The sequence below is a fragment of the Drosophila melanogaster genome, chromosome 2L (genome assembly GCF_000001215.4).
Source record: "Drosophila melanogaster chromosome 2L".
In the NCBI taxonomy this organism is placed as follows: Eukaryota; Metazoa; Arthropoda; class Insecta; order Diptera; family Drosophilidae; genus Drosophila; species Drosophila melanogaster.
Window position 1 is genome coordinate 5,816,026 of NT_033779.5, and position 13,083 is coordinate 5,829,108.

Here is a 13,083-nt window from a genome sequence, read left to right on the forward strand (position 1 = left end):
TCTTACGAGGCGCACAATTGGGCCATCATTCTCCTGGTCCTATGCAATTTGTTCAACTTTGGAGCACTGCCACAACAACAAGGGTTTAATGAGCTGTGCAAGTCGAGGATCTGGTAAGTAGCAATTATGTATTTACCCCAGCCCCAAAATGTCTATTTTGGGACACTCTGATTTCTGGTAACGAAAAACATGCTGGCGCACATAGAGAAGAAGTTGAAACTTTCAATATGATGTAGTTCTTTAACAATGCACACATATAAAATACACATTTGTTTGTGCCTATGCCAAGTGCTTTTGATATCTGCTTAACACGGGCTATCGATTGGCAATCAAAAGGGTCACGAAAAAAAAGTGTAGCCTTAAAACACCTCTCCTTATTCAAACACTTGAAGGAGGATGAAAGACCGGACTAGGAGAAGAGTAAACTGCCCGTTTTTCTATGACCCGAAACAGCTATAAAAATGTTTCCTTGCCTTGAATAAAAATCCCGGACAGCAGGACGTGCCCAAGAACATTTCTGTTTATGTGGGCAGGTGGCAGCAACATGCAAAATAGCCGCGCCACTCTCGAAAAAGAAGCCCAGACAAATTTTGTTAAGTACTCAACTTGTTTATACGCTATACGTGAAGAGGTATATGCACTTTCAAGCAAGATCTGATAACATGATATTTATACTCTAAATTATGAAACTAGCTATAGTAAATTTCATACCTACAAAGAGTTGCTATGATGATGATATATGCTTTAAGTTAGATAAAGGTTTAATGTGGAGCATCCCACTGGGGACTTTGGATTTTCCAACATCTGACTGATTTCCATTGTTGCTTCCGTCGAGATGGCGCAGTTTGTGGTATTTGCGGTTTTGCTATCTGAGGTGTTCTTCAGCCGAGCACGTCTGCTTCGCTTTGAGGCTCCCAGGAAGCGAGCGAGTTGCTTTGGTGAGTTGCAGCCGGGACTTATGTCCCGGCCAGGTCGGCGAAGTAAAAGTAGCAGCAGCAGCAGCAGGCGGGAGGCAGTGCAACATTTGGGCACGGTTGGTGTTCGCTTAAATATGGCCCAGGAAGCGGCTGAGAGAGGCTTAGCTGCAAATGCCAAAAGTTCACCATTTCCCAAGACAAGTTGCATGGAGAACATTTCGGGTTTAGGTTTTGAAGAGGATAATTAGCGACATGCTTCCCATGCTGAACAACGCGGTTCGCTGCACAAATGGCCCTTAGCCGCTTAGCCCCTTAGCTCTCTTGGCTGCATGGTGGGCAGCAATGAGTGCACTTGCTGAAACCTATTGCCATTCCTCCTGATTCAGCTCCTCCATGGCTCCTCCTCCAGCCAGGCAGCGTGACAATGCCGCGAGGGATGTCAACGCGGCCTGCAATAAAGTTCCCCATTTCACTGACACTGCACATTTACCATAAGAAGAAGATGGCTGCACCCATCTACGGAAATATGGCGAAATGCAACCGCGAACCTCTTTTTCTTAGCATGCAGGCGGCAAGTTTATTGAAATTTTATGCATTTCCCGCATTATGTGAGGCCGCATTTGTTGTTCCGATGCCACCGAAAAGTTTCATTTTCGATACTGCCTGTAAGTTTGTCGGTCGACAGCTGCCTTCCTTCGGTTTGCCCCACATCTCAAAACGCCCATCTCGCATGGTTTCACATCCTTTATTCAGCATTTTAGGCAACAATTCGAAGGATTTCCGCCATCATCGAACACATATTGGTTAGCTTCGCTTAAAGGCGATTAAGTCGCTGAAGATCTCCAAGCACTTCTCGATTTAACTAAAACACAAAGCTCAGCTTTAACTTCGCTTCAAAAACACAATTTGTGATTCAGACACTACTGTATAATTTTACATTTTAAAATAGTTTGCAATGCTCCAATTTATTTGTAATGCAATGTGTTAACTAGTTCATGTAAATTTTGATTTCCATTTAGGAGGTGTGTCGACAAGGGGTTACATGGTTAATTTGTCTATATGGTGTTCAATGGGAATTGAGATAAGATACTGTCGGTACCTTGATCTATTTCTTCTTCTTGTCATCCTTTTTGGGACCACTGCCCGGAGGACAGGACGATAGGTATCCTCCACTCATCATGCGGTCGAACGCATCCATGGGATCGTAAGTGGAGTAAAAGTTCCTGTACTTCCTCTTGCGCGGATTGTTGTGTAAAGTGTAGAAAAGAAGTGGAGCTAACAGGGCCAAAGTGCAGGCCATTTTTACATTGCGAAACGTTTGCTTCAAGTGTAAGTCATGCATGGGAAACTTAAACTCGGGGGGATGAATATTATAAAGAAAAAAATATATATTACATTTGTTATGATAATCTACGAACCGTTTCTTACCTTTTCTTCGGGCATTTTCGAGTTTCTCTGCTTATTTCGGGAAGAGAAATGAATGTGAAATGTATCTCAGCTTAACTCGTTGTTACATTGAATGCTGAGCCTACTATTTTTTAATATTTGCTTAACGATATTAAGCGACATAACAGTAAGCAGCTTTGTGGACCCTGGGGAATTAACTAATTCAACAAACACTTTTTGTCTGGCTTAGTGTCATATGTATATATTTTTTCGGTTATTTTGTTATGACCCCTAAGGAATAGGTGCTGCTTTCCCACGGAATTGTGGTTGTGTTGATTTACATCCTTTGTTAGGATAAAGCAGCGATGCAAATCCTTTTTTTCTCGGTAGTTGTTTGCCAAATCAATGCGGATAATTATGTATGGGATGTGAAAAAGGACATTGTGTAAATAGTTGTTCAAATGTCGTTTACTGTTGTTTACTAATGCAGGCTATTGAAGAGGTGCTTCCCTCACTAATATCCACAAGTACCCTTTGCTCGAGCCAACAGCAAATATTTGTTTATTTAAGCTTGGCTAAGCAATTGCAAAACTACTATGTTTATATGACAATTGTGCACACTACAGTCTATAAAATGTAATTTCTTTTTCTCTTTAAATTACCAGATTATTAATGCTTTTTCTTTCAAAGTTCAATCTGTTGTCCAGGTGCACTTTACTTAATTTTATGCTAGTCATTATTTTTCTTGTATTTAATGTCAGGGAAAATCTGCGCAGGGAATTCGAAATTTGCATTTGGCAATTAAATTTCTAACAAACCGCTTGGAAAAACACACCAGGAAAGTTCACTTTTTCTTCTCAACATTCTGACCATTCAACTTTGACCAGACGGCAAAATTTTTAAGTCTGTGCATTGAACCGTCGTGCAAAAAGACAATTTCAATATGTTTGGCGCCTCAAGGCGTTGACGGCATTTATATTTATAAGCCCGGACTTTCATTCCTTTTGCAGCCTTCTATTTCCACAGCGATTCAGATACAAGACTCGTACACTATTGGCAAAAGAGACATTTTCGAGGGCGTCTTCGATATGTCGAGTGACCATATATCTTTCGGCTGCTCAATCCGCAATCTCATGTCGATAGACTTTTAAGTGTGCTTTGAGCTAAGTAGGTGTAATCAAATTTAAGTGGAATTTTGAACTTATAATGGCTCTTAGCTGGAAGACTTACCACCACCGGTTGTGTCCAACTGTTGCAAACAAAAATTTGCGCTTATGTGCAATTTGCTTTTATCGCCAACGCAGACCAAAGTCATTTTAAAGTTTCAAACAAATAGAAAAGGTTTTGGTTGAATCTTTAAAGTTGCTAAACTTTAGATATATGTATATATTTTTTAAGATAATCATCTATATTAATTCAGCTTCCAAATATGGTGCGTGTCATGTTACAAAGATATCTCGTTACTATTTCTCCTTACTCCTGGCGGTTTGTTAGATAGTCTCGACTTTAATTTATTAAGTTTTCCCAGGACTATTACTGGGACCTTTTGATTAATATAAACACGAGAATCGCATGCTCCGAACAACCTGCAGCTCAGTGAACTTTGTCCCCTATCCCGGCAATTAGGATGGGAGGGCCAATGAACCCCAATACCATCTACTTTTGACGTGGTCGTGTCATTATTATCTATTACTTATGGCCCAAGTGGATGAATGGCCACGCCCCCACAACCACCGCCCTCAGCCCGGGCACTTCAAGCTAATTGTAAGTTATTGACACGAAACGTGCTCCGGGCTTTTGCCAATAACGGTGACGAAAGGGGTGACCTCCACGCCCACCTGTAACCGAGAAACGGCCACCGTTTGCGGTAAATATAACTTCCGCTGGCTTTTGAGACGCAGCTCGTCCTTTGTCCTTTCGCCACTCCAGGTGAATCATCAAACTAATTGAATTATAAATGCTGTGCCAGAGGTAAATATTGGGCATTATTTAATATAAATTCAGTAATGCTTGTTGTTTGTGCCTACAAATTGATGCAGAAATTCAATACTTCTTTAAAGGGCAAAACAAATATCAGGTTACAATAAAAATGTGTATAAAAGTATTCTAACTCTTAAAATGTATTGTGTTCGATGTTAACACAAACTGTGCCATGGAAACATTATAAAAATCTAATGGTATACTATGAACATTGTATTTGCTTACATTTGTCCAGTTCTACACTTTATTAGTTATTCATGAAGTTGGCGTGTTTTCTATTTTGCGTCCAGTTGAACACCAAATTCCATGTGGTTCAAGCTCCAATTAAACTGCCAAAGAACGATTCTGACTGACACGAAAGCTCAATTTTTGCCACTACAAACTGACTAAATGTGAAAAAAACAAACTTTTAATGCAACTATGGTGCTTGGCATGGAAATCTACAAACCCGAATTGAAACCAGAAGGGCAAAATCTTTCAAAGCCTCAAAAAGCATAAACATTGCCATCCCAGAATTATAACTTTCCTTTTAGCCTGCCCTCTGCTTCAGATTCAGACGGAAAAATGTCTTATGTGCAGGAGCATGGAACAAAGGAACTATAAAATCCATGTATGGCCAGTGTTCGTGTTATCTATCTCAATGTTAGTGGTGTTCGCTTGAGCTTTATGGGCCTTTGCCGGCAACGCCGTTCGCCAAAGGGTTCATTAGTCCTTCCAGCTACAACATCAAAGCCAATGAACGTATAAAATGCAGGGAAGGTGGACGCGGAAAGTGGAATGGTGAACTAACTGCAGTTGGTTGGTGGGGGGGGAGGGGTAAAATGGCACAAGCGCAAACAGCAAAATGCCAAACAAAAGCCAAGGAGCCAAAGCCATGCCAGAATGAAAGCAAACGTGACACACGACATTGGAACAAATTGCGTTGGCACTGCGGCGCAAAGTATGCAAAGCGAAAGGACGTTGGCTGGGTCAATATCCATCCATCCATCTATCTAACCAACGAATGGACCTGCTGCTCTGGCGAAAACTTTGCCGACTAGACCTGAAAAAAGTTTCATCTGGATAACTGAGAACTAGCGCAACTGGCGAGTGGCATCGAATCGATTGTATAATTGTCGATGCCAGTGGATATTTTGTTACGGCCCGATTAGCCTCCATTAAGCCAGTACCCGCCACGTATTCGTCCTTCAAGGACGTGTTTGATTTGCTCACGCACGCTAAGCGCAAAGTGCTGTCCGACATTCGAACGGCGTTTTTCTTTTTACGCCCCTTGGGGCCGTCATTATTCATTAGAGGTTGGCCAACTCCCCAAAGTTGGAATTCGCTATCAGCCGGGCACTTGCCTTTCCGCCTGCGGCTTGTTTTAATTAGTGGCCAGATGATAAGTAACCGCCTGTTTCCTGTTAACAACATTTTCCTAACGATTTCACTGAATAATTTCATTACGGACAAAACGAACTGTGTAATAGCCTTTGTGTAACGTATTCCTACAACTCATGTCTATTCAAACTATATTCCCCTTTAATAAACTACCAAGTAAAGTTTAAAAACACATTTGAATATAGTTATCGGCCAACCACTTGCAATCCAATATCCATTTTAAGGAATAAAGTAAGATATTGCTTATTGATTTACTAAACAACAAAACGAACTGTCAGGCACTTTGAATGCAACATATGTAGCCTTAAATTTATTGCTTCAAAAGAATAGTTTCCTTGGCCTTAGAATAAGAGGCAAAATAATTTATTAGGATTTTATTGCCACCAAGGCTTCACATATACTTCTCCTTTTTTTAACGCTTTTTGTTCCTTTCTGTGTACCATTTTATTAGATTACGAAATTGAATTTTTAGTGATATTTATTTGAAAATAGATACTTATATCGATGGACTCGACTGCAGCTTTCCATTCTGTTTATAATCACTTGTTTTCCCACACGATTAAGGTTGGTATTCATAATTCATTCAATAACAGCTAAATAGCTTGAAGACGAATGTGGAATAATACTTAAGAATACTACCAATAGTTACGTATGCTTAATGTAGTTAAGTATACGACCTGTACCCTAGTGTATCTGAATGGCAACTACTTAGATTGTAAAATTAATTGCCTCTTATGAGCCACTGTTTAATCTGCTTGGCCAACCGCATTGGTGATATGTATTTGTTTGCCTACTGCTGAGCCAAAATCAATTAATTTCAATGGAATTGTGACGGGATGTTTGTTGGACTCTTTGCCGAGTTGGAGACAATTGATTAAAATTGCTATGCCATACATCATGCTGCGACTCAAATTAAATTTACATTCAAAGTCGTTGGGACTTTTAATCTTGCCTTTGCCCACTCCATTCTGAGCGATTCTTTGGCAAGCTCTAAGCTGAAAGTACACATACTTAATTTATTTGCGCACAGCTCGCCGACCACAATTCAATTCTTTCAGTTTCCAAGTACTGACCGCACCCATGTGGCTACCACCGACTTATGACTACTTTTCCACTTGAACTTGGCGAAGGTTTTCGCTTGGCCAACAAGGGAGATTTTCATAGCCAAAAGGGGAGATCCACGACCCAGCTGAAAAATGTTGAAAAATCTAATTGCATTCGAATTTGTGCGTCCTTTGGTGAGATATACCAAATACCAAAATATCATATTTTCGTACAAGCTTACACTAGCTAATTCCGAGGAAATCAAACTTTAAGAATTCCGACTTGGCAGCTTAGCCAAACGTCCTTAGAAGCTGGATGACATCGAAGGGAGTTCACGAACAGATACGCCTTCTAAGATTGATTTTTGTTGGGAAACTGACTAATGCACACAAAGCTTTTCAAACAGCAGTCACTCTCGCAGTTTTCCGCAGCGCACAAGGTGCAAGTTTTCCCGCCTTGTTAAATTTGTATACTATTTGGAATTCAGCAGGAGGCACGTGCATAATGCTTATCCGTTCGAAGGATCAAGGTAACAGAACTTCTAAAACCGTTGAAATTTCTGAACAATTGGCATATTATTATTTTTTTGCTGTTTAATTGTTTTATTAACTGCTATATATAGTTAGTGTCATTACTTTGGGATCCTCTATATTCAAGGATAGCTTATTATAAAGGTAAATCTACTAAGGCAAAACAATCGTTAACTCTAATTGCGTTTCACAGCACTTAATTCCAAGATCCTCATTGGCTCCAATTTGCGTCATAATTTTTTGCGGGCGAATGAATGAATTCTATTTATAGGCATAGTTCCCAGGATATGCTGTGTTTATATTGGAACTTAAAATAATTTCCTATTCGTGTTTAATGATAAATTTACTTTGACTTCCCTTCGCAGGAAAAACAACTGCAGACTGGCAATCAAATGAAATTTGAAACCAAATATCACACAAATATGGTCTTCCGAATTCAGAGCGCGTGCGCGGTGAGAAAACGCGCCGAATGCCAGCCAAAAACAGCCGGCAAATGTCGGAAGAACAGCAAAAGTGCAATAGCAACCACAACGACGACAACAACTTTGCCACTAGTTCAAGTTCAATGCAACAACAACAGCCAGGAGCACGTGACGCACAAGTGGAAATGCAAAGGCCTGCCACAACAACACAACTTGGCTAACAGCTCTGTTAACTTGGCCAGCCAGCAGGCGCTGTCGCTGTCTGTCGACTGCCGCCGATTCGGACGCCGCCTTTCGTGTTGGCCCGCTTTTGCGAAACGAGCCGTCAGAATGTCGCGGCATCTCAAACGAATCGGACGCGAAATGCCAAAATCGAGCGGGAATTCGAACCCAGAACTCCGGGTGATATTTGAATAATATTTTCACTCGTTTTCGTACTGAATAAGCGGAATAACCGCTCGTGGTTGTGTAAGTTCGCCGAATGTTCGGATTCGACAGAAGCGCAATTTCTGAAATATTTATGATACTGTCAGTGCAAGTTAATAAATTGTGAAAAGCTGCACCGAGTTATCGCAAGATTGAGGATCTCAAAAGTGAAATGTTTCCAGTTGTTGAACAGTTCATTTCGTCCGACGGATTACTCGAAAATCGTATTGAAACGAAAAATATAAAACAATTTGCAAAAAACGCTTTAACTTAAAACCATAATGTGCGCCGCTTTATTCGTAAATAGTAACTTTATGACATTATTCTGATATTACTTTGAACTTAAAAAATATTCACTCCCAACTTCGAAATTTATTTCTTAAACATGATTGAAAAATACGTTCTCTTGCACCAAAAATTAATTGAAAATAGTGTTATTTAGGATAAATAATTGAACAACCACGTATACAACTCTTTCTTAAATCGAATAAATTTTACGGAAAACGGCTACGCTCGAATTATATATAATTAAAAAAAATCATTAAATGCACTTGCAAAATAAAAAGCTAAAATAAGCCTTTGTTTAAATGCCTATTTACACATACGATTTATTACAATGGAAGCATGAAGCTTTTTGCAAAAATTATATCTACTGAAAATGTTTGATATATTTTTAGAAGTGAACCACATTCGCGCCGAGCTAATTGGAAACAATAAAATAATTTTTGGCCACTAAACGATTGTGAAAAACGAAGGTCATTGTTACAACATGGTGGATTCGCAATGAGTGAACAGCAATTTTTGTTAATTCCAGCGCTACACTAAATACGTGAAGCGTTAAGGGAAAAAACAATATTTTCAAAAGCTATAACCATTTCGTTCGTAAAATATCTGCGCGGAACCCAAAAGAAATGTAACCTAAAAGATTTGGCGCATCGGAGTCTTACTCCTATAGATTTATACATATGGTAGTGCTTAAATTTGTGATTTAACTCGAGTGAAAATCTGGCTAATTCATTTGTAAGCTTTCTTAAGGACGAATTCAATCGAAATTGGGAACATATCCAAAACTTGGAGCACGTTCCAGAAAGATAATAGCTAATACTTAGAAGGATTTATCCTCCGATATTCTACCGCAGGTGAGAAAGTTTCAAATTAATAATTAATTCGGCTAATCTCGCAAATATGGATTATCTGACAATTTTGAGTCCACGATGTGAAGATTGCCGCATAATCGTCGGGAAATCCGACTTTCCGCACGTGAAAGACAAAAATTGAGTGTTCCCACGCAATCCCGAAGAGAACAAACAAAAGTGATGGCAGCGTGTCGCAGGTGTGCCTTAGCCCATTTGATTCGGATTGCGCCTTTGTTTTTTTTGGTTTATTTTTACGATTTTGATTTGCCTGCTGTGCGTGTCCCGATTAACAAAATGGCAGATTTGTATTTGCACAGGTCCTTGCCTATTTTTGTCATCACCACCACCGGGCCGAAAGCAACTCGTACAATCAGACAGAAGGCGGTTCATTAAGATACCTTTTGAAAAATGTGTTGACACGAGCCTTGTGATTACACATATGTACATGTTGTCCTCCACTCACATCCACTCACATTTTCCTACAGGAAAAATTAAGTGACTAAAAATTATTGACTAATATGGTTTTATGGCATTCCGCAGAGCAGAGCCAAAAGCTTCAGTGGAAACATAAAAACTTTATTCTAGACAGAAAAGAAAGTTTAAAGCCATAAGCTCGTTTTACAGCCAGAAATAAACTAGTTTTTAGGCACTGGATAACGTTGGTCATTTTGTTTCCTGCTAAATTTTATTACGGTCACAAAAGAGATTTAAGTTTTGCCTTTGAGATATTTTCTTACCGCATCCAAAAGTTGAAAACGTACGACAAAACAAATGGAAAAACAAGGAATAAATAAGGATTTGATTTAGTTTTTAAAATAGTTCCCAATACTTTCAGGCAGCAATAGCGTGCAACACAGCTTATGAATCACACGGACTTAATCAACACTTTCTTTCAGTTTAACGAAGCACTTAATACAAAAACAAAGCATCACTCGGTGAAATTGATTTATTTTCCACTTCGAAATCGAAATTCAAGACTCGAATCACCGGCTCTTAATAGATTAAACTTTGTCATCTGATTTGGGCATCATGGAAATCGCCTCCAGCCACCCACAAGTGGCAAAAACTAAATGAGGCGCAAATGACAAACATTGCCAACTGAACTATGAAGGTGTGAGATTGCCTCTTTTGCGCTGCGGGTCCTTTTTCCTGGCACTTTCTGTTGACGACAGGATGCTCGAAATTCAAATACCCACAGCAACATCGAATTAAGTTTAATTTAGGTTTGCGCCATCCAACCGTTTATTGGAATTTCGGCTTGTGCGAGGCGAACGCAAATTAATTGAATTATTTCGAATAAATTTATGAGAGTATAATCAGTTAATTTGTTTCGGCTCTATGGTAGTCAAAAGCTTTTAGCGCTGCGCATTTTTTTGCGATTTTTAAAAACCATTTAAAACTAATTAAAAACAGTCGGCTACAGAATTGTGCATTTTAAATCATTCCACTTAAAAGTGCAAGTACTTCGCTGGTTATTGTTGTAACTCGAAAAAAAAACTGAACATATAAAATGTAATGGGGCTTATAAAGGGAAATTTTTCTGTAAACTATGTATATACAGTATACCCTTTAGAATTTTCATTAGTATTTTAAGTTAATGAACCCTGGCTGATTAATTAAATAGCGGAAAGCAAAGAAATGAGGAAAGCAGAAAGGAATTCGAAACGTAGCAAGAGCTTCTGGAAGGCGAACTTTAATAAATATTTTCCAAGTATTGTGTCGTGTTTTGTTTTTAACTTCCTGTGATAATTTCCTTTGATTTAAAAATATATACATATTTTTTGCTCTTTAAGCTCGACTTTATAGGGTAATTTTGTGAAATAAAGCTTAGGCAGTGAACGTGAAGGTAATCTGACAATTTATGCCTCGCTGCTTACGACTTTCGTTCATATGTTGTATATATGTTCCATATATGTTGTATATGAGTTTTCTTTGCTTCAGTTGGCGGTAAAAAACTTTGGTTACGAGCCTGATTCTTTCACCTTTTTCCGCTGGGCAAATCCTACATATTTTGTAGCATATTTTTCGGCACTTGTGGGGGAAAATATGAAAACTCCTACGTAAAGCAATGTATTTTGTTTCATTGCATTCCGTGTGGTTTATTTCAGTCATAAACCAAGAAATTTGCATTGTGAAATTATTGGGAATCCGATATCAGGACATTTTTCATCAGACGAAATTGAATTTCTCGTGAATTCTCCCCCAAGTTCTTAAGATGCCTGAAAAAAGCCCACCAAACTAAAAAAAATTATATACGTTATTTACGATTTAAAGACCCACCATTTATCATATCTACTGGTCTGGGGTCAAAATTTCCTCTGTTCGCCCTGTTTACATAATGACCCAAATAAACATGTTTGTTGTTCTTAAGCGCCCTACAGTCGTGTACATTTTTAGAGTTCCATGTCCTGAGCTCAGCTTTTTGCCTAGCGCATATTAATGGCCGATTTGTCTGTGGCCCAAAGATATATGGGCCATTCCTAAATGGCCTGCAAAAGGAGGCATGCATAAGTACCTGTAAAATCCCAAATAAGAAGACTTTACTCGTTGAGTTTTTGTAAGAAACTGATTTTATTTGGAAATATCTTCGGTTTAAATAGGTGACATGAGAATCGCATCTTAAAGTAAATGGCCTACGCAGAGGCCTACGTAAATAGTCCCCGCCTTATCGAGGTCCCACGCTCGGGCACATCTGCCTATCTTGAGCGGCGAGGACCTTATCTGTGGTCTCCCACTAAGGGACTATTTTAGGAGGCGGGGAACGATCTCAAGTGACTGACTCATGTAGTGTGCACTTAAATTACATGTTTTTGAGCAATGCACCCATGTCGCCTTAGATAACAAAATCCTAAATATAATTTATCGCTCTCGATTCATTTACATAAGATATGAACGGAGCCCAAAATTGTAAGTCTTTAAATATATTCGTGTTCATGTGTGAACATTCTGCCAAAGGGCCAGCAAAGCTGAGATGTACATTAGTATATTAGTTGCATTTATAACAGTAGTGGGCTGTATTTATTTGATATATGTTCATTTATTTTGCAACTAAGATTTCAATGGGCCTAGTTTTTCTGGCTTTTAATTTTATTGGATTACAATTATGGTTTATATTATTTTTAATTCAACAATTTGTACTCAATTAACTTATTTTAAACATTTTGCTTTTTCTATGTAGAAGTACATTTTCTATTAGTGGACTGTATATTTTTATTTGTTATATTATTTTATTGTTTATTTACTATTGATATTTATAGTACTGGCAACGGACCTGCAAAGGTTATTGCTTGCATTCTTTGTTGCACAGCACATTTCCGTATGAAATATATTATTAATACTATCATTAGTATTAAAGCAATAATTAATCCAGCATGTCCGGAAATATGATGGAAATGTAAATCTTTCAATTTTTGATGGTTCTCTTTCATAAATTTAATTTCATTATTCAATCGTTCAAATTCCTCAGTATGATTTAATATTGATAGTTTCAGCGGATCCCAAATAATCTTCGGCACTCCACTAACTTCTCCTATATAAGGTGTTGATAATAATTCTTCACTTTCGGACTGAATGTTATGGTGGGCAACTAGAATTTTATCGTCGGTTCTTGCCGTACAATATGGCGCAATGCTTAAAACTCCTTGCTGAGGCAAATCAAACAATTCAATTTGAGAGCCAGTACATTGCAGACGGACTTTTGAATTCGCAGGAACCTTAAACAACCAACTACTTTTCTTTTCTAACTCTACCCAGTAACTTTTAGAGTCGACTACTGTTTTATAGATGCAGTTCGCCGCTTTATCTGGCTTTAGAGGCTGAATCTCACATGCATTATCATTCGCTGAATTCCAGGGCCAACTTC

General features: G+C 38.7%; 2 protein-coding genes across 7 annotated transcripts in view, besides 1 other annotated feature; one reads left to right on the forward strand and one right to left on the reverse strand.

Annotated features, from left to right (window-relative positions):
• Positions 1–1,864: 1,864 nt before the first annotated feature.
• On the reverse strand, positions 1,865–2,418 carry COX6CL (Cytochrome c oxidase subunit 6C-like). Of its 3 annotated transcripts, none has more exons than NM_001298710.1 (2): positions 2,346–2,418; positions 1,865–2,265 (listed from the first exon to the last, which is right to left on the reverse strand). In NM_001298710.1, exons 1-2 carry the CDS (start codon positions 2,358–2,360, stop codon positions 2,023–2,025), a joined length of 258 nt encoding a protein of 85 aa, NP_001285639.1. In that variant the 5' UTR covers positions 2,361–2,418; the 3' UTR covers positions 1,865–2,022.
• A 5,560-nt stretch (positions 2,419–7,978) lies between these two features.
• Positions 7,979–13,083, forward strand: part of TrissinR (Trissin receptor) — a 32,764-nt gene continuing 27,659 nt past the window's right edge. For 2 of the 4 annotated variants that reach the window (NM_001273179.2, NM_001298712.1), the window contains exon 1: positions 7,979–9,224. The gene's annotated coding sequence lies outside the window, so the exon portion shown is untranslated. The remainder of the gene's footprint in view (positions 9,225–13,083) is intronic. The other 2 variants (NM_001103622.2, NM_135118.3) reach the window with 1 other exon arrangement.
• Positions 11,738–13,083: part of a mobile genetic element that runs on past the window's edge.